Source organism: Meriones unguiculatus, chromosome 3, assembly GCF_030254825.1.
Source record: "Meriones unguiculatus strain TT.TT164.6M chromosome 3, Bangor_MerUng_6.1, whole genome shotgun sequence".
NCBI lineage: Eukaryota > Metazoa > Chordata > Mammalia > Rodentia > Muridae > Meriones > Meriones unguiculatus.
In genome coordinates this window covers 83002467-83029200 of record NC_083351.1, presented here as the reverse complement: position 1 = coordinate 83029200, position 26734 = coordinate 83002467, and the positions used below count along the sequence as shown (strand labels likewise).

At 40.7% G+C, this 26734-nt stretch overlaps 1 protein-coding gene across 5 annotated transcripts in view; it reads right to left on the bottom strand.

Moving 5' to 3' along the window:
• Positions 1–26734, bottom strand: part of Aig1 (androgen induced 1) — a 252323-nt gene that overhangs the window by 202774 nt on the left and 22815 nt on the right. The window contains exons 1-2 of one of the 5 annotated variants that reach the window (XM_060380250.1): positions 7003–7179; positions 6827–6903 (exon numbers count right to left, since the gene is read on the bottom strand). The exons of the other annotated variants lie outside the window; for them this stretch is intronic. Of the exons in view, the coding sequence (XP_060236233.1) occupies positions 6827–6841 (15 nt within the window). The 5' untranslated portion in view covers positions 6842–6903; positions 7003–7179. Of the gene's footprint in view, positions 1–6826; positions 6904–7002; positions 7180–26734 lie in introns of those variants that run through there. 5 annotated transcript variants of the gene reach the window in all.

The following is a 26734-nucleotide window of genomic DNA, read 5'->3' as shown; positions in this document are numbered from 1 at the left end:
AAATGGAATCATTCACAACAGCCACATTTTGCTTGGACCAGGGCACGGTGAGAACCATGAGGCAGTACAAACCAATAACTTGTCAGTTTCCTGAAGCAGGGTCAAAGTTGGGGACACTGAGTGCAGGCAGTGCACCATGGCAGAGCTAAAGGAAATTACAGAGAAGGCATAAAATATATTCCTGGGCTCTGATCTTACCCATTCAACACCAAAGGTAGAATCAAAATTTTTTGACCTTTTTTTTTTTTTTTCACATAGAAATAACTTACTAGTGACTTATTTTTAAATGATACAGTTCTCCTTAGTTTACTGACCATGACAAATATTTCAGAGAGGAAACGGCATTTTCACATTGGCAGTGGGTAGAGTGGGATGAGTTTTGTGGATGGGTTCTCACTTGGGCACAGAATAAGGCTTTGGAAGTTCCTAAGAACATCTGGTTCCAGCTGTGAGCTCAGCTCTGTAGCACACATATTGTTGGTAGAATAGGCTTTGGGGAGCTCCCCAAAACCCTGTTATCACTAGTCAACCAAAGCCACAGTCATGCTCCAATTTTCCTCATCATTTGAACTGGTTTTAGCCTCCGTGGCTTAGAGTCTGCTGTCATTTTATAAACAGCCAGAGTAATGGATGCTGAGATGCCACGAGTAAGGAGAAAGCAGAGAGGTATCAGGTTCTGATAACCAGAGATGAATGACTCAGAGAACCGTTCCAGACTTAGGACATTCCTCAAGTCTGTCAGCCCTCATGGGGTGTGAGATATTAGTGAGCATACCAGAGAATGATACCTGCTGTGACTGTTAGTCATCATCCAGAGTCCTGTGTGACCAATACCTAGGAGAATTCAAACTAAGACCACAATAAGATAGCATCTGTCATCAAAATCAATACACAAACAATTCTAGCTCAACTAGAAAGCCTATAGTGGGAGCACAACCTGGACAAACACCGAGGAATGACAGAGAACACCTACAAGTGCAAAGACCCCTGTGACCTCTTGCTCTGGTGACTCTACTAGGAAGGGATTCAGTAAAGCAGTGATTCATGCCCTTTCACAGGGTCACCTAAAATCATCAGAAAACATAGATCTTTACATTGTGATTCATAAGGTAGCAAAATTACAGTTATGAAGTAACAACCCCAACAATTTCATGGTTGGGGTCACCACAGCATGAGGAACTGTGTTAAAGGGCCACAGCATTAGGAAGGTTGAGAGCACTGCCCTCCAGAAACTGTGCTATGAGGAGCCATACCTGGTAACAGGCTATTTCAGCATTCACTGTTTTACCAGAGTTGAAGCAAATCTGGACTGAAGAAACTGTGCTAGATTTATAAAACAGAACTCTCTGATCATAACAAAAATAGCTTTCAGTCTTTACAACAAAATATGGAACTCTAAAGAGAAGCAAGAACTAGCCTATTCTGATACTATTGAAATAGACTGTGAAAGATGCAAATATCCGTGCACAGCCACCAGAGGAGGAAGACACCCATGGAGGCTAACAACACTGCACTTGGACGGGAGAGAGGATCTGCGTTAGGACAACAGGCTGCTCTTCTGCTGGACCTGAGTTTGGACATCAGCACCCATAACTGCATGTCACTCCAGGTCCTGAGAATCCAATACTCTCTCCGGTCTCTGTGGGCACACACATGTGGTGTTCACTCAAACACATACACACACAAAAAAAACCAAAACATGTAAATAAAAATAAAACTATATAATAACACTAAGTTCAGGTACCTCTGAAAAGGAAGAGACTGAAGAGGAACATCAGAGCTCCAACTGTGTTGACAATATTTAATTTCTTAAAATTTTATTGAGTATACTGAAACTATGTCATTTTTACTGTATTTCTGTTTGTATTTTTGGTATCCTATGCTAACCTATCAGTCCTTTCCTTCTAACCCTGCCTTCTCTAATTTTAAGAGCAGAATAGTAATGGCAGGTTTAGGCTCAAGAAGCCTACCATCGCACTGTATCCAAAAATCCTTTCCTACAGGCAAAGAAAATGGAAATTTGGTTTGGTTCCAATGAAGCATACAGATCTGGAAATCACTCGTGTTATATAACCCAAGAAACAAGGAAATCCACCCAGTAGACAGAGGCAAGGGAAAAGATACAGTTTAAACGTCCATCATACTTTGCACACATGAATTCACTACTTCACTTCTTCACTTTAAAACTCTAGATCTAGACAGTAGTACCCTTGGTGCCTTCTTTTAATGAGCTAACATAGAATGTTTGGGCTTTTCCTGTAAGTACATGAGTCAATTTCTTTCAAATACAGATGGGAAGACTTTTGTAATTATCAGTTATATAAATTAAGCATACCTCACTTATCCATGTGCTCCAAAATGAGAAAAATCTGAGTTTCAACCTGACATCATAGGTGGTAAATACCACACTTGACTTCATCTGAAGGGTCAGTATCAAAATCCAAATCTGCAGCATCCCCAAGGGGAAAAGACGCTCTAAAAATCCTTCATCTGTGATGCATAAACTGTATTAGCTAAATACACAAAGCACATAAAAATGGACTCTGTGTGAGACATTTTTTCCATCCTCAGACCAGGTGATTTATATGCACATCATGTATATAAAAACACTCCAAAAACAAAGCAGAACAAAAAATCCAAAATCCAAAACATTCCCAGTTCCAAGCATTTTTTGATATGGCATATTCAACCTGTATCACATAAAAAATTGATACTGTTAAATATGAGGCTGAGCGGAGGACTTTATGTAAATAAATGACTAGCTGATGTGGGGGAAGCATACTTTTATGATGTTATCAAGGGAAGAGGAAGAGGAGAAAAGTAGAAAATGAAAAAGAAAGAGAAAAAAAAAACAGAAACTCATATTCTAGGAGAGGAGAAAACCAAAAGAATTTCTACAAATAGACATGCAATAAATAGTATGTGGTAGCTTTTATCAAAATTTGACAAAACTAGAGAAGGAAGACGAGTATCCGAGCACATCTGTGAGACAGTATCTAGATTAAGCTAATTGAGGTTGGAGATTCACCCTAAATGTAGGTGCCACAATACCATGGGCCAGGGTCCTGGACCAAACACAATGGACACAGTGAGCTGGCACCAGCCTTCAGCTTTGATTCTTGCCTATGACTGCAAAACTAAACCCTTCTTTCCTAAATGCTTCTGTCAGATACTTTGTTGCAATGATGAGAAAAGTAATAAATACATTTTCTAAATAACAACTTTCAGAATTTGTATGACTAACAGCATGCAGAAATAAAGTGTATTCTCGCCTTATGCAATGTGTAACCTGACAATCTGCCCCCTCACAAATACTCAGTGGCTTCCCTGTGTCTCTCTGTAGTCCTCTCAGTCACCTCTCTCCAGCTTGCACATGGTGACCAAAATCTCACCAGAAATGCTATGAGCAGTGAGGATGCACAGTGAGGAGAAAGAGGCAGTACAAAGCCGTTTCCTGGTGTCTAAACTCAAGGAAAAGAAGGAGGAACTTGGTGAATTGTTACTGTTTTCTTCAGCACATCCATGGCAACATGCTTGACTGACATGAACAAGGTCATGAGATCTTTTTGTTTTGTTTTGTTTTGTTTTGTTTTGTTTTGTTTTGTTTTGTTTTTCTGAGACAAAGTTTCTTCTTGTAGCTCTGGCTGTCCTGGAACTCTCTTTGGACACCAGGCTGGCCTCGAATTCCCTGAGATCTGACTGCCTCTGCTGGGATTAAAGGCGGGTGCCACCATGTCCAGCAGGTCATGGGATCTTAAACACCCAGTACTGCCAAAGAAAAGAAAATGTCTGTCTTTAGGCTGGGTGTGGTGGTGAATGCCCATAATCCTAGCAGCTCAGGAGGCTGGGGTAGAATCGGTGCATGAAAGTCCAGAGCCAGTCTCCTGGGTTTCAGGTCATGGGACCTGAATACCCAGAACTGCCAAAGAAATGGAAGTCTGTCGTTACCTCTCATCATCAAAAGATAACTGGTAAAACTTCTGAAACATTCTCCCATTCCTTTAAAATGACCTGACTGTTGGTTATTTGCTTAAAGAAACAGTTTGCCAATACTTAGACACTACTTTGGATTTCTACCATATTTACTAGAGTTTGATTCCCACAGACAGTTACCAGATCCCACTGGAGACATCTCATGCTTCAAGGTAAGATTCTCTCCATTTAAAATTCACTGTGCTGTTTACAATGTGATGTAACATGAAAGGCACCCAAAAAAAGTCTTTTTAAAATTCATTTATTTATTCACTTTACATTCACTTTACATGTCGCTCCCTCCCTCCTCTCTTCCTGATCCCACCCTCCCTTTTCCCTTTCCCCTCTCTCCTACTCCTCAGAAAAGGAGAGCTCCCACCCAATCTGTCCAAACCACTCTCCCCTCCAGGATGGGGAAAGATGCTTCATTCTCATCAAAGAAAAAAATACACCGAGAGGACATCTCAATCCTGAACATCTATGCCCCACATACAAGGGCTCTCACATTTGTAAAAGAAACATTATAAGCTTAAAACATTAAAGCTTAAATCGATCCATACACACTAATAAGGGAGACTTCAACACCACCCTCTTGAGAATGGACAGATCATTGAGACACAAACTAAACAGAGAAACAATGAAGCTAACAGAGGTCATGTATCAAATGGGCCTAATAGATATCTTCAGAACTTTTCACCCAAACACAAAAGAGTATACCTTCTTCCTAACACAAACAAGACTTAAGCAGGGTTACCTTGAAGCATCATTTGGCTCCAACCATTCTGCAGAGCTGGCATCTCCAAACCATCAGCTCAGCATGGCATGTATGCACACCATCTGGCTGTGAGTTGTTAGCAGGCTGCTTGCTCTTATTGTTTTGCACCCCATGGAAATACAGTATTCGACTGAATCCTCTCACTCCAAGAAATTTAGAGACTTATCGGAAAACAAAACCATCTCAGGATATCCTGGAGTCACTCGGTGTCTGCTCCTCTAGAAAGTTCTATACAGTTCCATTCCTTCTGCTTTTTTTTCCCCATCCCCTCCTTCTATCCAGAAATCATAGCTTATTTACTGATCCACCTTTGAATGAAGGTTAATTTTCATGACAATAAAAATGTACCTATGTCCCATTCATATTTTTACACACGATTAATTTTAAATAAAAATCTAGTAATATTTTCTTTTTATGCAGAATGATTTAATACTTACCATATTGTGTACAAAGGGGAAAATTCCCTAGACTTCTAGAATTTATTCCTAAATAGGAAATTCCTTAATATGATTTTTTTATCCAAATTTATTTTATTTGACTCCAATATACCTTCAGTATCTTAAAATGATATTGCTTCAGATTATAGTTCATATAAGGTATGTTATTATCTAGTTACTAATTTAAATATTTCTACTGAACTCAAGTAAGAAAAAAACTACACCAAAAAGACAAAACAAAACAAAACAAAACAAACAAACAACAACAACAACAAAAAAAAAAAACAGCATGCGAAGCAGGAAATGCAATCAGTATTTACAGACTTTTAAAAGAGCAGAATGTAGCTGTCTTGACCCAGGCTTGCTGGGTACCTGTCTACAGTGCCACATGGCAGTGATGCTGTCCTTCTAAAGGTGGGCTCAAAGAATGCCATGCAGGCCTCGAAGATCCTGTTATTTTCAAGTTAGCTTTTGCCATAGCAGACAGAAGCAATGTGGAGAGGAGAAAACTCAGAGGGGAAGCAACGGGAACTGGAGTGACACATAGGTCATGGAATGAAGAACTGGGGAGAGAACAGATGGGAAGGAGGCAGCCAGCTTCATCGGGTTATAAAAAAGGCCTGAAGGAGCTTTTGTGTGAGGACAAGAGCATTAATTAAGGAGGAAATGATGAAGTAATGAAGAAAAAAAAAAAACCTACCTGGGCTCTTCTAATTAGAGACTAGAAGGGCAATGGATGAATCTCTATATAATCCAAAGAAGAGAAGAGTAGACAGGTAGGCTTCATGTAACTGACTTATTTCTATTGTCTAAATATATGCACCATACATATATGAATGCATTATGTATCTGAAATACAGTGAACTCAAGCCCTTTCTGTATTTTACCTTAGAAGGCCATGTAGTGCAGAAATGGTTATTTTGTTTTCAGGTTCTTAAACTTACAATGAACTTCTCACTAGAAATCAGCCTCTATGGTATCTGAGTGGTGAGCAGCACGTGGAAAGGAGAGAAGAGCAATCAGCTACAGGGCTGAAACACATGCTCTTTGGGGAGATCCCTCATTCCACATCTCTGCCCTTTTGTAATGCATGATGTCTTCTGACGCAGGACCAACAGCGAAGGCCAAAAGTAAATCAACACCATGAGGTGAGTGACTCAGCGCAGAGTCAGACACGAGAACACTACAGAGATTTCCTGTGCACTTGTTCTCAGCGTCCTCCTCACTGGAGATAACTGAACATCTTGTAGCCATTGCACAGTCACAGGAGTAGTCATCAGTTACATGGAGTCCATGACCAGTTACATGCTTAAATGCTACTTTGCAAAAAAATCAATGTGTTTAAAAGTGCATTGTGCTCTTTGCCTCTCCATTCCACTGAGACAATGCCCATCAGTAACACCAGCTGGTAAATTATCCTCTCTGACCTTCGGAGGTTAGCCTGACCAAGCCAACATGGGCCCATCGCACTAATGACTACAGTCTTGCTTTCTAAAAGTGTCATTTAAGTGATGTGCTTAAATGACCATTTTCAAGAAGCCTTCACCACAGACATTTCTGAGGAGATGGACAAACTGCACCATGGAGCTCGTGGTTTGCAGCCTGTGATTTAGAACCCCTGCCCATGTACACAGACACTTACCTCATACCACTCCATCTCATTACTGGAAATCGATGAAACAAGACATAAGTCACCACTAGCAAGCAATCCATTTAGACCTAACAAAAGATAAGCCTTTCAGTCAGAAATAAAGTACTGTGATGAGCAGTTCAGGAAGAAACAGCTTGTTGGGGTAACTTATGACAATGTTGAAGTACCAGGTGGACCGTCGTCTAGAAAAAGTCTCTGGATATGCTTCCCAAAAGCATGGGTGCAGTCATGCCACGTTTCATCAACCCGGGGAGAGGGCAGAGCAGACTTTCCACAGACTTCCTTCTCTGCGGCAAATGATGATAGAAAGCTCCAAGCTGGCGGTGTTCTGACTACATCTGCGCAGTTACTGGGAGCATCCTATTCTAATACCATGAACTACTCAAAAAGTGCACACGCTTATAGATTTCTTATAAACTGTAAATGCTAACATGGACCCTTTTTGAGCACTGAATTAAAACCACTATTGATTGCTTAAACAAGTAGTTATTGATTAACCACCAGCTACCAACATGAAGTAAACTAAGGAGGCAGGAATGCAGCCATTAAATGATTGCACACTTTGCTGTCCGTGAGAATATGCCCACACAGGCCTACCCTCTAGCTTATCAGTATCTGTATTTGCTAAATATATGACATTTAGGTTTAAGCACAACAATAGTGGGCAATTATTAAGAGAGGAAAGAGATGATGCATTGGGGGGGTTTAGATGTTTGTAAAAGTGATTTAAATCTTCTAATACCATAAAATACATTTCCTCCAAGTTTTACTCATGGTGACAATTTATCTCACCGATGGCTTCTGTGTCAGATGACATCATTAAAGGGCCAAAGAGCCTAAAATCAAAATCAAAGAAGTTCTTGAAGTGAGTCAGGATCAGATGTGATCTTAATTGATAGATGACATAAAATCAGATAACTACCCAGAACCTGTGTGAGATATGTGTACAGTAAAAGAAAGTGCGTGTGAAATTGCATTAATGTGGCCAATTACATAAGAACCCCTAATATTAGAAATGTCTCTTTTAAATAGTTTAGGTGTATGACATGGGTGCCTCCAACGTTGATTCTACAGAATGATTTTGTTTATACAGGTGTAGATGAAGGCAAACCTGTCGCTAAATGCTGACCTATATCATGGGAAACAGGACCTTCTACACAAAAGTTTCAGGATAAGTTTTATAAGGTTTCACTCCTTTCTCGGACATTATCTGCTATCATTAGCTCCAATTGGCTTCTGCCCCACTCTACTGGCTTTCAAATAGAACACTATGGAGTTTGCCAGTACACACACTAAAAGCACACAGGGTGTTGAATCATACTTTCAAGTTTACTTTTTATTGGGTTACTTATTAATTACACAGTATTTGCCTTTAGATTAAGAGTATTTATGTGGGGCTAGAGTCCTTTTAGTTTGGGAAAGTTTGAGACTGCTACTACAAGAATCCCACTATCATACAAGTTAAGCGGCATTGTGGATCTTATATAAATTAAATAGCTCTAAGATATTTTCTAGTTTCATAGAGACAGAAAGATTTCTGTTTGTATATGGAATGCAAAAGGGTGTTTATTTTTTGTGCTATCCCTTCAGAAAACAAGGTCACTTTTGCAGTCAATTTGGGGGTGTGCATCCCCATGAACAGAGGTATGTTCTGCATAGATTGCACAGCTCAGAGTAGAAGGTGACATGGAACAAAGGTCTTACAGGCATGTCTCTGTCCTTTATCCTAACTTGTTTTTAAAGGAAAAACTAAGCCTGTTATTTATATAGGTAACTAATAAAGCCATCCACCCAACAACTTCCTAGGTAAAAAAGTAAACACATCTACTAACTTTTTAACAAAGTCAACATTATTAAATTATTTTGAGAAATACTAAGCCGGACTGACCAGGAATACAGATGCAATAAGGTTTGGGAAGAGCAAGGGAGTCACCCCCCACCCACAAGCCAGTTAGTGCCTTCCCCTCCCCACACCAGTATGCAGTCTCAGGCAGAGTGGGAAAGGACCTGACTTGGACTGACAGCAGAGTAGCCAGGAAATGCTCAAGGCCTTGCAAAGAAAGATACAACAGGAAGACATCTCTACTGAGCTGCTTCTTCGGGTTGGTTTTTTCCAGGAGTGGCCAGTAACCTCATTTTAGGGCCATTAAATGGAGACCAGTGGACTTAAAGGTTTACAAGGCAAGCCCAAGAAGTCACTGGAGTATAGTGCTGTGAAATGAATAATTAGAGATAGGTCATGTAAGCTAAGAAGGTTCAGAGTAAAACGTGAAGTCAGAAGAGAAACTGAAGGAGGTGGGTGGTGGATGTGGACATCTGGGGGACGCCCGGATAACCATCAGGCTACTCCTGCCCCGCAGCAGCTGCAGCACTCAGGAGAGCGGGCCCTGTACCTTCCCTTGACAGCCCAGCAGAGCTGACCCCAGTGCACACAGGATGTGAGCCAGTCCTGAGGATGTGAGGGTGGGAGAGCTATCTCAGCCCCTCGCAGATTGCAGCTCTTGGGAAATCGGGTTCCATGCTTTGACTGGGCAGCACAGTAGAGCTGGCTGTGTAGGTGTGGATGAAGATGAGCCAGCCCTGAAGACATGCCAGCAGGCTATGGTGGCCTAGCCAAAGCAGCTCTGGAGAGCTCACCCTGGTGGTGTGGATAAGGGACAGCTGGGATGTTGACCAGCTCAGCTACCACCCAGGCCCAGATCCAGAGCTCTAAGTTGGCCTACCCAAAATCTACATCATCTGCAAACAGCTGGGATGCATGAAAGGGCTAGTCCTACTGCTCCACACCTGTAGGATCTCCATGACACTGGGCAACAAGAGGATAACCCAAAGGAGTCCCTGTAAGGATCCAATACTGACAGTGCCACAGACTACAGAGACCTCGAACCAGATCCATGACTCATTGCAATAAACATCTGCAAGTGAAGATGTGTGGACAGAGGGGTATACTGGGGGACACACTATAATGGATTCCATAATGAGATGTTCTATATGCTTGTTGTTGTAGTTATTGTTGTGCTTTTGTGTTTTGTTTTGAGGGAGAGGTTGCAAGAGCAAAGGGGAGATATGAGGGGATGAGTGGGACTGGAGTACATGAGATGAAACTCACAAAGAATCAATAACAAGTTATTTTTTAAAAAAAATGTCAGGACAGTGACACTCAAAAATCCAGGTGTGGCTACAGCAAATAGGTCCCCAGGTAGAAAAAAATTCTACCAAGAAAAACAGGAAAAAGAAAGACTGTGGAATATATCTCACATACTAATTGCATTCTTATATATGCTGGGCAAAATGAATGAATGAATGAATGAATGAATGAATGAATGAATGAACGAGTTATGGAAGTTTGAATTTCTTTGTAAACTCAGTTATGTTATATAAATATGTTTTTGTTTTAATCCCCAGTGTGGATTTTACTTGGGCTATAGTTTGTCCGGAGCTGTTAATTGTCTCACGCAGGGTGTGGCTTTTGCCAGCTGGTAATGGCCTTCCACATGCAGCATAGAGAGAAGCATGGCCTAGGGCTTTGAGGATATAAATTAAGAGCTGAGAAAAGGAAGGTGGCATGTGGTGTTGGCATGTGGTCTACAGCAGTTTGAAGACACGAGAGACAGAGAGTGTGGCAGTTTGGAACAGACAGACAGAAATAAGTGCTTCAGGGTGCAGCATAGTAAAGGAGACTGCTAGCTGAGTCTGCTGTTGTCAGAGACTGGTATAGAGCCCTAAAAGACCCACTGACCTTCAACAGCCAGGAGAAGTGAAGGAGGCCCCTCTACCCACTGACCTTCTCTCTCCTATGTAGGGTTGGGAGTTAGAAAGGAGGTTGAGGGTTAAACACTCCAAATAAAGTAGAGTTTTAAAAATGAGTACTACATGAATGAATGACATTAGAATCAAAATACAAAATAACAGTTTCTACTTAGCCACTCAGGAGCTGAAACAAAAGGATGGAGCCTTGGCAATGTAATGAGACCTAAAAGGCCTGGCAGTGGTGGCACACACCAACACACAGCACTCAGGAGCCAGAGGCAGGAGGCCAGCCTGTTCTACATAGTGAGTTCCAGGACAGCCAGGACTACACAGAAAAACTCTGTCTTGAAAAACAACAACAACAGTAAAACAAAACAAAAAAGTTTTAAAAGGCTGAGGATATAGCCCAGTGACAGAGCACTTGCCTACCATAAACAGGGCCTTACATTTTTTATTATTATTAATTACACTTTATTCACTTTGTATCCTCCTGTAGCTCCCTCCCTTCTCCCCTCCCAATCCCATCCTCCCTTCCCCTTCTCCACCCATGTCCCTCCCCAAGTCCCTCCCCTTCCATCTGACCCTAGTCTATCAGGTCTCCTCAGGAGTGGCTGCATTATCTTCCTCTGTGGCCTGGTAAGACTGCTCCCCCCTCAGGGGAGGTGACCAAAGAGCAGGTCAATCAGTTCATGTCAGAGACAGTCCCTGTTCCCATTACTATGGAAACCACTTGGACACTGAACTGCCATGGGCTACATCTGTGCAGGGGTTCTAGGTTATCACCATGAATGCTGGAGTATGAGTCTCAGAAAAGACCCCTGTGCCCAGATTTTTGGGTTCTGTTATACTCCTTGTGGAGCTCCTGTACTCTCCAGGTCTTCCCTGAACTCTGCCCAAAGTCTGGCTCTAAGTCTCAGCATCTGCTTTGATAGTCTGCAGGGCAGAGCCTTTCAGAGGCCTTCTGTGATAGGCTCTTGTCCTGCTCCCTGTTTTTTCCCTCTTCTGATGTCCATCCTCTTTGCCTTTCTGAATGGGGATTGAACATCTTGGCCAAAGTCCTCCTTCTTGATTAGTTTCTTTAGGTGTACAGATTTTAGTATGCCTATCTTATATTATATATCTAATATCCACTTATGAGTGAGGGGAACCCTACTCCATTGCTGGTGGGAATGTAAACTTGTACAGCCACTTTGGAAATCAATCTGGAGCTTTCTCAGACAACTAGGAATAGTGCTTCCTCAAGATCCAGCCATACCACTCCTAGACATATATCCAAAAGAGGCTCAAGTACACAACAAGGACATTTGCTCAACCATGTTTGTAGCAGCTTTATTTGTAATAGCCAGAAGCTGGAAACAGCCCAGATGCCCCCTCAGTTGAGGAGTGGATACACAAATTGTGGTACATCTACAAAATAGAATATTACTCAGCACTAAAAATCAAGGAAATTATGACATTTTCAGGTAAATGGTGGAAACTAGAAAAGATCATTCTGAGTGAGATATCCCAGAAGCAGAAAGACACACCGGATATATACTCACTCATAAGGGCCTTACACTTAATCCCCTGTACTAGAAAAGGAAATTTTGAGGAAGATCATAGACTTGAAAATTCTATAAGCTTAATATAAAACCATCAGATGTTAAAACAAGAACTACTAACTGATTGCTTTGTGTAAAAAGAAATATAAACTGAAATTTTCTCCTCAGACATAATTTTGATTAAAGTGATATCTTCCTTTGTTTTTGCCATGTTTTATTCTCATAAACATATGTGTATGTTTAAGTACTAAAAGAAACACTCAATAGCCAAACCTGTACATGAACAAAGCTATAGAAAAATGGCTGAATATGCCCATAGAAGAGTCAAGCTAGTCACATTGCTAATGCAATGGAGGAGAGAAATAATTAAAAAAAAAAATTCCTCTAGTATAGTCCTGCCCAGCATTAACAGAGCAGACAGTAGTTCCTCTAAAAGCATCTATCTGGAAATTTCTAAGAGAAAATAATTCAAGACCCTCACATCAAGAAGTAAAATGCAATCTTAAACTTTAAATTTGATAAGAAATAATGATAAAAGTTCTAAGATCTCAAAAAACAAAATGTGGAATCACGTTGACTTGTAAGTGGACAGCTAGCAATAATTTCTTTGCTAGAAAAGCAAGATACTACTGTTAAAGAAGAGAAATGAGAAACATACTAAATTTTATAGTTTATTAAAGTTTACAGTTTATTACATGTCAAAGGTTTGCTGGGGGAACAGTAAGTTAATAGAAAATTTGGTATACTATGCTAAATTTTACCTCAGCTTGGCATGTTTTTTTTAAATTTTTGTCCACATGTTATTTATCTTTCAAACCCAGCTCCATTATTTTCTTGATAAAGCATGGCTAAAGTTACCAGGTATCCAGGATTTATGCCTCATATTCTCTACCCTTGAATTCATGAACATATGTTACTGTGGGTGGTTATCATTGTTATTGTTGTTGTTGTTATCATAGTGTTTCATTTTTGGTTTTTGTTTTCCTGTCCTAAGAGACTCTGAGTGTCCTGAAAATAGTTGTAGCTATTCATCTTTATGTTTTTATGTCCGGTATACTGAATAGATACCCTGCTGTCTTTAAATAATTTTCAGTCTCTGAACTCTCACTTTGTCTTCTGGAAAACAGCCATGAACCAACTACTGAAGTGCCTGCAGGCATCCCTTGAGAAATGATGCATGGAGAATAATCCTTAGAGTGAAGATCACCTCCAGGAATAGCCCTGGGAGCCCTTTAGCCAGGTTTGCCGGTTCATCTCCAGAGAATGCTCATTGGCCTGGAGGGGACAGGAACTCTACAAGGAGAGCAACAGAACCAAAAATCTGAGCACAGGGGTCTTTCTGAGACTGATGCTCAACTAAGGACCATGCATAGAGATAACCTAGAACCCTTGCACAGATGTAGCCCACGGCAGCTCAGTCTCCAAGTGGGTTTCCCTAGTAAGGGGAACAGGGACTGTCTCTGACATGAACTCAGTGGCTGGCTCTTGATCACCACCCTCTGAAGAGAGAACAGCATTTTTACCAGGCCACAGAGGAAGACAATTCAGCCAGTCCTGATGAGACCTGATAGGCTATTGTCAGATGGAAAGGGAGAAGGACCACCCCTCTCAGTGGACTTGGAGAGGGGCATAGGAGGAGAAAAGGAAGAGAGAGAGAGTGAGACTGGGAGGGGTGAGGGAGAAGCTACAGCTGGGATACAGAGTGAATAAACTGTAATATTAAAAAAAAAATGTCTTCACACCAAATGGAGAATTGGCCTACTGCTGAGCCTAAGCAGAGGAGTTGCTCCTTGTAGAAACCTTACCTGAGAGCTGATACAAGGTTAGAGGGTGACAGTATCTTAGGCAGATGGGCTGATTAGGAAGTAGCTCAGGCAAGATAAGGGTATAGTTATGTCAGAAGAGAGAAGAGATGGCTGATACAAAAAGGAGAATGTTAAGGATACTATAGAGATGTTAAGGATATGGAGGAAAATCTTAAAGGATGCTGTCCATGAACATGGAAAACAAAAAGAAAGGAAAAACAAAGATGACTTTCCGGCATGGGCTATAACTGTTACTCCTGATTGTCAGCCTAGGTTATCGAGGCATATGTGTGGATGGGTCTTTAAGGCTTGGGAAGGCCTGTCCTAAATATGGGAAGCAGGTGATAAAAGGGAAAAAAGCAAGGACTCTATGTGCTCATATTCCCCACTCCCCACCCTCTCTCCTAACTCTTGAACTGACAAACTGTTGCACTGCTCTCCTCCACCATGATGAGACCTCTAACATCATGAGCAAGCTAAATAATCTCTTCCTTTAAGTTATTTCTCTCTGGTATTTATCACAGATGCAGACAACTGACTAACACAGTGGAAAAGGTACCAATCACCAAAGTAAAGAGCACACTGAAGTTTCCTTATGCCGTGTTAAGTTTCAAGTCTTCAGAGCCCTGGGGAAAAAAAAAAAAGTAATCCACGAGAAAGTTGGACATACACATAGTTAGGTAGTTCAGGACCAGGCTCCAAAATCCACAGATTGCCGACCATCAAGAAAGCCACATGAAACAGGAAATGTGAATGTGACGTGAACATCAGCATAAAGGGCATGAAGAAAGCACTAAAAACAGCCTAAAGAAGAGCTTGAGGAGCAGAAAGATCAGGAGAGAGCAATAAGAAAGGTGAGCAGGGAGATGTACAAAGGGGCATTTCAACAACTTCAAATGAAAATCAAAACAAAACTAAGCATTTGATCACTAGATCCAGGAAGCAGGAGACTATGGCCTTGAAGATGAGCACAGTTAATGAGCCTTCAGAGATAGGGGCCAGTGTGGGATGGGAATTGGAGCGGAGAGTGTGAAATCAGTAAGGAAAGACAGTTCATTCCCAAAGCTTGATGAGAAATGAAAGAGAAAAAAAGTAGCAACCAGGGGCAACTCCAGAATGTTTTATCCCTTAAATAGTATGTTTATAAGTCATTTGAGTATGATTTGTTACATATTGAGGAGATTTTCTTTATTTAATGGAATGTACCCCTGACTGTAATTCAAAAACAAAATGTATCCCGTACTCAGTCACCTTGACAGTGTTTAACCACTAACTGTAAAGAATTTAAACTCTACTGACTGGCAATAGTAAATCAAAGATTTAAGGAAGATTGTAAAGGACACAATCCATTTGTTTTAGAATGGATTTTTTCAGCATCAATGAAAATGTATCAGATACTTAAAACATGCACTGGTTTCTTCATTCAATGAACTATACATATGATAACTCAAAACATTCAGTATGCTTCTCAATAGTTCTCTCATTCTGCCCACACACATCTGCTATTTTTAAGGATATCCAAGATTCCATCTGGACAAGACATTCTGCATCACACATACCTCAAACCACCAAGAGAAAGAGAAAAAAAAAAACCCACACCTCCTCCTCAAGGTGAAGGGCATTTCCTTTCTTCAGTTTCAAAATAGTTTCTCTGTTAACATGCTGCTAAGTATGTGAGTCTAAAGCAAGGTTTTGATTACTGGTAAAGAGAAGGCACATAAGGAGATGTGAGGCTGCTGGAAGAGAAGCAGGGACTCCACAAAGAAAACACAGAGCTTATGCATGCAAGGTAAGAGACCACCAGCAGAAATGGGGTAATAGGCTCTGTAGCCAGAAAGAACATAACCATAAGTTATGGGTTAAGGGTTCTTTGTCATACCAATTAATAGCTTAAACTCTTTATTTAAAATTTGCCAAGTGTATGCTAATGTTAAATGGAAATGAAAAGTGCCATAATAATAAAATTAATCTCTAAGAACAAAGTTGGAGGACTAACAACACGGAACTCCAAGGCTGAATTTACAGACATAGTCAATAGAGTGAGACATTAGTGCAAGAATAAACAGATGAGGGGAGCAGAGTTCAGATACTGATTTACAGCAAAGCTGCCAGAGGACAATAGATGGTCATGGGGGAAAACAATAACCCTTGACTCCTTTGTCACACCATACACAACATCACTATGAGATGGACAGAAATGAATGTAGGATGGCAAAATTTCTGGAAGCTCTATAGGAAAATTCCCTCATGATCTTGAATAAGATAAATACTACATAAAAGGCAAAAAAAAGTCCACAGCAATGAAGTAGACTGATAAATTGTGCTTCAACAAAGTAAAGAATTCAACAAATATAAATTTAGCACAAATAGGGCTAAGGAGATGGTTCAGTTGGGAAAGCCCCTGCTTTGCAAGCATGAGGACCTAAGTACCATCCCCAGAACATCTGTAAAAAAGCCTGGTATGGTCACTTATACTCATAATCCTGGTACTGTGCAGCAGAGACAAGAGGACTGCCTCCAACTACTCTAGTCAAACCTAAACAGCAAGTCCTAGGTCAAAGAGAGATCCTGCCTCAAAAACAAGATGGTGGCACCTGAGGAATGACACAGTTAACCTCAGCATACACATCCATGAGCACACATGAGCACACATGTGCACACACATCCAAGGTATGCACACACATACCACAGAGATGAAGGCTAAGTCACAGATGTAGGGAAATAAACTATTGTATGTATCTGAAAATGATTCATATCATTTACTTAGAAGTAACTTTCTATAAACCAGAAACTAAAAGTGAAATCATTCAACTTTATTTTAATGGACAAAGGGTTCAATAGGCATTTCACAGAACAGGCTACTCAAGTGGCCTTTGAAACAAACAAAAATGTGTAACAATTTAAGTGATCAGAAAAACTCAAGCTAAAACTATAATAAAATATTACTAAAGACTACCAGAATAGCTAGAATATTTCTAAGTAAATTTAAAAAAATACCAATGCCACAAAGTCTTACTGAAATACAGAAGAACTGGCACCCCTAAACACTTCTATCAGAAAGAGACATAGTAAGAGCCACTTGGGGAAATCATTTGGCAGTATCTACACAGGTCTGTTTATCACTCATCCATGGTACTTGTAGTCAGAAATACCCATACATATGTATTCATACATGCACTCACACATGCACACAAACACACACCACACATGTATATGCTCATAGAAGCATTATTAAAATTATTTAGGATATGAAAGTAATTAAAAAATCCATCAGAAAAGCAACTCTAAAACACACCTAAAGGATCTCAAATAGCAGTGGTAAGAATAAGTGCCAATACTTGCAACCATTCACAAGCCCCACAGAGAGTTACTATGCAAACAGCCTAGGGAAAACACAATAGAAACTATATAATTGTGCTCTAAGCAGTGCTGACCTACTGGTGAAGGCAGAACAGTGCTCACATCTGACAGACTGGAGATCTGGAGAGGATATAGGACAGCTTCATGTTTGGCATGTTGATGAGGTGGTGATGCCATCACTTGTTATTCTGTAAGATCTGAGTACTTCTCAGTATGTCTGTGAGGCTTTGACATAAAGAAATTAATGATGGGGCACAACAGTAGAGCGCCAAGTACAAAGCATGGTCTTCCTCATTAACGTATTGACAGACCCAAAGATTAAATGGCAACTCTAACAATAAGTATCTTAGAAAGTTGAATACATTTCTGTAGCCCATATGGATAGGAATCTGTCTGGAGCCAGTAGAGGCAACTGTGAATATTGTCATGTAGAGATGGACACATAAACTTACACACCAGAGCCAGATTCTGAGCCTCATCACAGCTGAAGTGAAGTGAGAACTCTCTGAGCTGCAAACTCCCTCTCTGTCCCTACGACCAAGGGAGTAGACCTGGCAAAAAGCCAAACCAGGCCTTTTGTCCCCTTCATTGCACTATCAAGCAGACACCACAAACATGTGAACACAGTGGTGAAGGGCTGTTTCTTTTATGTGCCATGTTGCAGGGAAGACTTGGGGCTGGAGAGATGGCTCAGAGGTCAAGAGCACTGGCTGCTCTTCCAGAGGTCCTGAGTTCAATTCCCTGCAACCACATGGTGGCTCACAGCCATCTATAATGAGATCTGGTGTCCTCTTCTGATGTGAAGGCATACATGCAGATATTGTATCCATAATAAATAAATAAATTAAAAAAAAAAAACTTTATCTTGCCATTTGGGGTAGTAAAAAAAATAGAGTATGTTGTAAATAGACTTGAGTTTTCTGTCTCTAACCCACAGTTTGTTGCAGGCTGTCTCTGCAATTAGCAAATGAATGTCCCCTGACCTTACAGGGACAGTCTTCACTGTAAAGTCTGTCCTTTATTTGAGAGATGCAACCTCACAGGCAGCTTTCATTTGAGCACATCATGAAACTGCAGCTGAAATCACAGAGATCCAGCAAATGAGTTTTTAGATATTCTTTCATGTAATACTGTGCGGTCTGTCAAATATTTGACTGACCAGGAATTTAATAAAAGAATGTTGAATGAAACATGGAGAACCACAAAAACTGATATTTCCAACTTCATAAGATATAAAGATATGCCAGGTACCAGCCTGCAGGAATAATTTTATAACTCACAGTCTTGGAACACTATCAAAGAATAACAGAGTCTTCCTCCTCCAATCTGGAACTATTTGCCTCTTCTCTGTGTTGATCTGTGTCATCCCTCACCCTTCTGAGTCTCCAGTCAGCTCTTTTCTTTATAGTGTTTTTTTTTAATTTTATTTATTACAATTTGTTCACTTTGTATCCTAGCTGTTCCCCCTCCCTTAGCTCCTCCCAACCCCACCCACCTTCCCTCATCTCCTCCCTGCCCTTCCCCCAGTCTACTGATAGGGGTGGTCCTCCTCTACTTCTTCCATCTGACCCTAGCCTATCAGATCTTGTTGGGACTGGCTGCATTATCTTCCTCTGTAGCCTGGTAAGGCTGCTCCCCCCTCAGGGGGAGGTGATCAAAGAGCTAGCCACTGATTCATGTCCCCTTTACTAGGAAATCCACTTGGACACTGAGCTGCCATGGGATACAACTGTGCAGGGGTTCTAGGTTATGTCCATGCATGGTCCTTGGTTGAAGCAGCAGTCTCAGAAAGGACCACTGGACCCAGATTTTTTGGTTCTGCTGCTCTTCTTGTGGAGCTTCTTTCTTCTCCAAGTCTTTCAATCTCCCACTTCTTTCATAAGATTCCCTCTACTCTAAGCAAAGTTTGACTACCAGTCTCAGCATCTGCTTTAATACCCTGCTGGGGAGAGTCTTTCAGAGGCCCTCTGTGATAGACTCCTGTCCTGTTCCCTGTCTTCTCCCTCTTCCAAGGTCTATCCTGTTTGCCTTTCTGAATAAGGATTAATCATCTTACCCAGAGTCTTCCTTCTTCTTTTGCTTCTTTATGTGTACAGATTTTAGCTGCCCACTCTCTCCATATCTTTTCAACACAGTTCTTGAAGTCCTGGCTAGTGTAATAACACAATTAAAGGAGATCAAGGGGACTCAAATTGGAAAGGAAGATGTCAAAGTATCACTATTTGCAGATGATATGATAGTATACCTGAGTGACTCCAAAAAGTCTACCAGGGAACTCCTACAGCTGATAAACACCTTCAGCAAAGTGGATGGATACAAAATTAACTCAAAAAATCAGTAGCCTTCCTGTATACAAAAGATAAATAGGCTGAGAAAGAAATTAGGGAAACAACACCCTTCACAATAGCCACAAAAAACATAAAGTACCTTAGTATAACTTTAACTAAGCAAGTCAAAGACTTGTATGAAGAAAAAAAAAAAACTCAAGTCTCTATTTCAAGAAAGAAATAGAAGAAGATATCAGAAGATGGAATCTCCCATGCTCATAGCTTGGCAGGATTAATATAGTAAAAATGGCCATCTTACCAAAAGCAATCTACAGATTCAATGCAATTCCCATCAAATTACCAACACAATTCTTTACAGACCTGGAAAGAAAAATTCTCAACTTCATATGGAATAACAAGAAACCAGAATAGATAAAAAAAAAAAAAAACTCTACAGTAAAAGATCTTCTAGAGGTATCTCCATCTCTGATCTCAAGCTGTACTATAGAGCGATAGTAATAAAAACTGCATGGTACTGGCATAGAAACAGAATGGTAGATCAACGGAATCAAATAGAAGACCCAGAAATAAACCCATACACCTATGGACACCTGATTTTTTTTTTTTTTTTACAAAGATGCCAAAACCATACAATAGAAAAAGATAGCATCTTCAACAAATGGTGCTGGTCTAACTGGATGTCTACATGTAGAAAAATGCAAATAGATTCATATTATCACTCTGCACAAAACTAAAGTCCAAGTGGATCAAAGACCTCAAACATAAAACCAAACAAACTAAACCTCTTAGAAGAAAAAGTAGGGAAGAGCCTTGAACTCATTGGTACAGGAGACAACTTCCTGAACAGAAAACCAACAGCACAGGCTCTAAGACCTCATGAAACTGAAAAGCTTCTGTAAAGCAAAGGACACTATTGTCAGAACAAAACAACAGCCTACAGATTGAGAAAGGATCTTCACCAACCCTATATCTGACAGAGGGCTAATATCCAGAATATATAAAGAACTAAAGAAGTTAAACAGCAACAAATCAAGTAATCAATTAAAAAATGGGGTACAGAGTTAAACAGAATTCTCAATAGAGGAATATCGAATAGTGGAGAAACACTTAAAGAAATTCTCAACATCCTTAGTCATCAGGGAAATACAAATAAAAACGACCCTGAGATTCTTCCTTACGCCCCTTAGAATAGCTAAGATCAAAAATTCAAGTGAAAACACATGCTGGAGAGTATGTGGAGAAAAGGGAACCCTCCTCCATTGCTGGTAGGAATGTAAACTTGTACAACCACTATGGAAATCAATGGCGCTTTCTCAGAAAATTAGGAATAGCGCTTCCTCAAGATCCAGCTACACCACTCCTAGGCATATATCCAAAAGAGGCTCAAGTACACAATAAGGACATTTGCTCAACCATGTTTGTAGTAGCTTTATTCATAATAACCAGAACCTGCAAACAACCCAGATGTCCCTCAACTGAGGAATGGAAACAGATATGGTGATACATTTACAGAGTGGAATACTACGCATCAATTAAAAACAAGAAAATTATGAAATTTGCAGGCAAATGATAGGAATTAGAAAAGATCATTCAGAATGAGGTATCCCAGAAGCAGAAAGACACACATCACTTATAAGTGGACACTAGACATATAATATAGGATAATCATACTCCAGTCAACTCTTGTCTCTTTACTTTCCCACCTCCTGGAAAGAAGGTTAAAATTCAAGTAAGTAAGTGCTGAGCTTTCCAGGTCAGACCACTGATTGATTGTTTGCTGCTTTGCTTCTTTTCTATTCTCTATGTGGTTCTGTTTGTTTTGTTTTATTTTGTCCTGTCTTGTTATTGCCTTCAAAGAGAAAGGGGCTGCTGCAGGTGGGTGTGACCTGATTATCCCCAGATCCAACGCTTAATATTCCTTGTGTTGGTTTGAATATGAACGGGGCCCATATATTTGGATACATGTTTCCTATTTGGTAAAAATGTTTGGGAAGGAGTAGGAGGTATGGCATTGTTAGAGTAGATGTGGCCCTTTTGGACATGTGCCCAGGGTGAGCTCTGAAGTTTTAAGTGCCTACTCTCTTCCCAGTTAGCTTTCTCAGCTCTGGGGTTATGTCTCCCGATGAGAGCTCTCAGCTACTGCTCCAGCACCATGCCCACCTGCTGCCTGCTCCGTGGCATCTGCCTGCTCTTTGGCATGTGACCATGGACTCTGACCCTCTGAGACTGTAAGCCTCACACATACACTTAGTTTTATCAGCTGCTTTGGTCATGGAGTCTTATCACAGCAATAGCACAGTAGCTAAGACACTTCCCTCCACAACGAGAACCACTTCCTAGGGCACCACTAGTTTACTGACAGCACTTCGCTTACGGTCACTTCTTCTGGAACTGGGGGAAAAATATTGATCTCACTGGACACCTTTTTCTTGGGCAAACCTACATTTGGGAGTTTATAGTCAGCTTGCTAAAAGCATTTCAGCTATCATACTCCTAGACAAACATGGAGGCTGAGGGGTGCAAGCAACAGTATAATTATAATACACAGCAGATATCCAAAATTCCTTATATGATGTTCTCTGAAGGCCGGCACTGGATCCATTCACCTTCCCCATGCTCCTCCTGAAGGTGTAATTGTCATTTCCCCTCACTCCAGTGCTGTGAAGTGTCCACCCTTTCCTCCTGACACTGCTTCAGTACCTTCCTCTAGCCACCATCCAGCATGTTCTTTTCTGGTCCTTGCTTTGTCTGGCTTTTTAAAGTTCGAGTTCACCATTCACTACCTGTGTGAGCCTTACTTAATCATATTCCCTGTATTCTGTTCAGTTGAGACAACGGCCACTATCCTATGTCCATGGGATCTCAGATGGGAAGAGGCATCCTTTTGGAGAAAACTCCTCCTCTACAGGGTACCAGAATGGAGAGAGCCTAGAGTTCTTCATTTTTACCTGGGAATGCATTGTGGGCAAGGAAAGCCTTTTATGTCATAACCCATGAGCAATGTCACTTTTCAAACTTTCTATCTTTATTTTTATCACCATCTCTGTTCCCACGGGATGGTCATCTGTGAAAGTCCTTAAACGAACACTAGACAGGAAGTGAGCAGGAGTCTCCTAAGGTGAGTCAGACCAACACTCACCTTCATATTAGCCTACATGTGTCTTTGGGACAGCACCTGCATGTGTGATTAAAACCCAAACAGAAACCTTTTTCCTTCATTCCCATCATGGCCATAAGCAACAGCAACCAGAAACATGCTAATTCTTTCCAATCAGAGCAGAAAATTGAAGCAAATTGTTTTGATGGGACGAGACTTTTCACCAAGCCACAAATAAAAATTCTGTCTGTGTCATGAACCTAGCTTAGGCAGGAGGAGGGGTTCAGGTAAGTATCTTTCCAGGGATCCAGGGTCAGAAGAAATCAGGGAAAAGTTGTTCTGCGGCACATAAGAAAACTTCTGTATTCATCACATCTACAGCCAATGCTATAAATTGCCTCCAGTTGCTAAACTAGTGCACTTGCAAATACATCCATATCCTTCAGGAGGAAACATGCAGAATGGCTGGATGCACATTTCAATGCACGGCTCCTGTGAGCAACAGGAGCAGCTGCTAAAGGGCTTGTGTTAATTCTTTGTAATGCTCTATACTCCTTGTATTTAACCCCCAGGGCTAATTTTCAAGTGTTGGGGTTAAACATTCCCCTTCAGTTTTTGGTGGATATGAACTATAAGCCTGGCCCAGTAGAAATGGCCTTCCAAAACAAAGACAATATGGTAGATTATTACATGGCAGTGAATGCACTTGTGGCCCTTTTCATAGTAGGAAGCTTTTAATACCTTTTTAAAGATTTCTAGATGAAGTTTGCATTCAAATTGAATTTTCATTTTCCACTGCCAGGAAACCAGACTGGTGTGGTGCCTCATCCAGTCATCATCAGAAAGGTTTCCTCCAGACGCAGATGGGAAAAGATGCAGAGTCCACAGCCAGACATTATGCAGAGAGAATCTAAATTGGAGGTCCATCAGGACTCTCCCCTCAGAGCTCTGGAAATCCCAAGGAAGAGGGGAAGGAGAGATTCTAGGAGTCAGAGGGGAAAGAAGACAACATGGACAACTGAATCAACTCAGCGGGGCTCCTGTGCACTCACAGAGACTGAAGCGGCAAGCATGGGCCTGCATGCCTCTGCCCCAGGCCCTCTCTGTGTGTTAGGACTGTTAGTTTGGTGGTTTTGTGAGACTTGTAACAGTGGGAGGGAGTGTGTCTCTGATTGTTTCGCCTGCTCTGGGACTCTGCCTCTTGTTGGGTTCCCTCCTCCAGGCTCAGTGTGAGGGCTTTTTTTTATGGTATTTTGTTGTGCCATGATGGATTGTCTCTTGGAAGCCTGCTCTTTTCTGATGGGGAGACAGAGGTTGAATAGATGGGAGAGAGGAAGGGCAGGGGTGGGGGACCTGGAAGGAGTGCAGAGAGGAGAACCTGGTCAAGATACATTACATAAGAAAAGATTCTATTTTTAATTAAAAAAAAAAAGATCCAGAAATAAATCCTTATTTTCATAAATTTGTATTTCCTTCATAAAACTAGTTGTCAGTGCTGTCTACCTAAGTCACATTAAGACAAAATATAAATAAAAATATTCATATTAATTTTAATGAAAAAATATCCACCCTCCTCTGAAATCAAGATAAACACAACGCTAATAAAAGAAAAAAAAAAAACATTCAGAGTTTTCAAAGGGAGCAGAGAAGTCTCTTGTAAACTTCAGGCCGAGACACCCGACTGGCAACTGAAAAGGACAAAAAAAAACCACTGACATGGAAGAAAAGGAGGTGACAGCATGAGCAGGAAAGGCAATGGCTTACCCTTGTGTATGAGAAGCTTTCATTCACACTACCCGAAGCCACAGAAAAGGTACGTGTATTTTCAGGTCAGCCGGATACCACTGGCAAACAAACAAGCCGTCCTTGACTGGGATTAGACTGTGCCTGGGTTTCTTAAACAGTTGGGCACAGGTCTGCCACTGACACCAGTGTTTAGGTTTGGCATGAGGCCTCCCACACAACAAAGCAGGTGACATTCCACAAATATGTGCTCTAATAAATCATTCTGTCAGCTAGACGGTAACATTTACATATCTTCTTTCCAACTCCTAATTGGCTAATCAGTTGCAAGTCCAAATTACATAGTACTGAAGGCAATAAAAAACATAAGTGTGTAAACAGCATCACAATGGGCCATTGTGCTGTCAAGTTTACCCTGGTGAAACATGCTATTTCAGTTTCGGTAAAGAAAGCCTTCATAATGAGACCATTTTTTGAAGGCCCTAATCAAGCAAAACTAAGGAACACAATATTTAGATTAGGGTACATATTATTTTAAAGAGCAATAAAACTTAAGGAGGCAGGCAGAAAAGTAGGCCAGGAGAGGAGTGCAGTGTGAAAGTGGCACTGGTAGTCAATCTGCTTCCTTAATCCATGCACACGCCACACACTGTTTGACATGCCAGTTACCCTGGGACTACATGTTTTCAAGGCCCCTCTTGTTTTCAATGTGCAAGCAAACGGACAGAGAAATCAGGAGTCCAGGAGAAACAGGGCACGGCACGCTTAGCTTCTGACGATGGAGAAGCTCTCTGAGCTTTACACTATTTCTACCGGAAACACTGAAGTAGCTTTGCAGGACTGAAAAGAACTGCTAATATTTATCAGTGAATGCTCAGTAAAAAACCAGATGTGCCCGTTTTAAAGTGCAATTAGAAAAAAAAAAAAAATATATATATATATATATGTGGTTGTTTACTCCTAAATTATAAATAAAAAACACAGCAAACCAACAAAAACCTTTTTTTTTTTTTTAATCAAAAAAAGTCACCAAAGTCTCTCTGATCTTGGGTCATTTTCCAAGTATGTTGAGAACATTTTCTATTATCTAGTATATCATTTTTCATTATTCAACTGAATTAAAATGTTTAAGAGCCATATATTTTCGTTTGGAGTGTTTATATTTTTAGTACAGTCTTTAAAATGCTATAGGCACTAGAAAAGATGTGTAGAAAATGCTAGTGAAAATTCAATTTGTTCTTATATACAGGTTGTACAACATAGACTTGGATGCCAGTGCTATTCCTTTAGATGAGGAACAATGGGGTTGAAGTTTGGGGAGAGAAATCAAGAACTGTTTTAACATAAATTTTAAAAGAAGAAAGTTTTACAGAGGAGCATGAAGCTTGGAAGAGAGTAAGGCTTCAAGTTTCAGTTTGGATAATCATCAACTCCTGGAGTGCCTTTCAAGTCAGAGTGGAAAATGAGCTCCCCAAGGCATGAATGTGGTACAGGAAGGGAGGAAGTCTAGAAATGATTCCTGGGGGATTCAACAGTGAGGATGAAGAAGAGGAAGATATTACAATTTACAACTAAGAGGAATAAAACAGGAAACCAGCCGAGTGGTCGGAAGGTACCCAAAATAATAGAGATTTCCAGAGGTCAAGTTCAGTGGTAGTGTTGCAAGGAAGAGACCAATTGAACCAAACATTTCTGGGTGCTTAAGCTATGTAAGGACTCAGGGATGCCATATAGCTGGTCTGGTGCTCAGTAGTGGCTTTAATTAGAGCTAATTCTATGGAATGGTGTTTGTTTAAAAGAGAATGGGGCAAGAGGAAGGTAAAACCAGAAGTTCAAATTTTAGTTTTCAGCTTTTCCTGAAAATATACAAAGAAGAAGTTGGGTAGCATTAGGCAATTCAAGATTAAAATAAATTTTATTTTATTTTGTTGTGTTTAAGATGACAGATGGTATGGTTGTTTGCATGCTGATGGAAATGGGACAGTCATAATGAAAAATGATGCAACAGGGAAGAGACAAATGATAAACTATGCCATGGAATATTCAATAGGCAGAAGGCTTTGAGGTCTAGTATGCTCATAGAAGAGCTGGCCATCATGAAAAGAAGGGTAGGTGAACAGCATCAAGTGCAGACAAGATGAAAGATCTGTGACTGACAGACAAGGACACTCATTCTGATTGATTTTATTCTCTTACTGAAACAAGCAACATGCTCATCATGCTCACTGACTTAAGAGTGTTACCACAGTGAGAATAATTGACAGTGGCAGTCCTATCCCCAAATGGACATCTGTAAAACAACTCCTATACCTAAG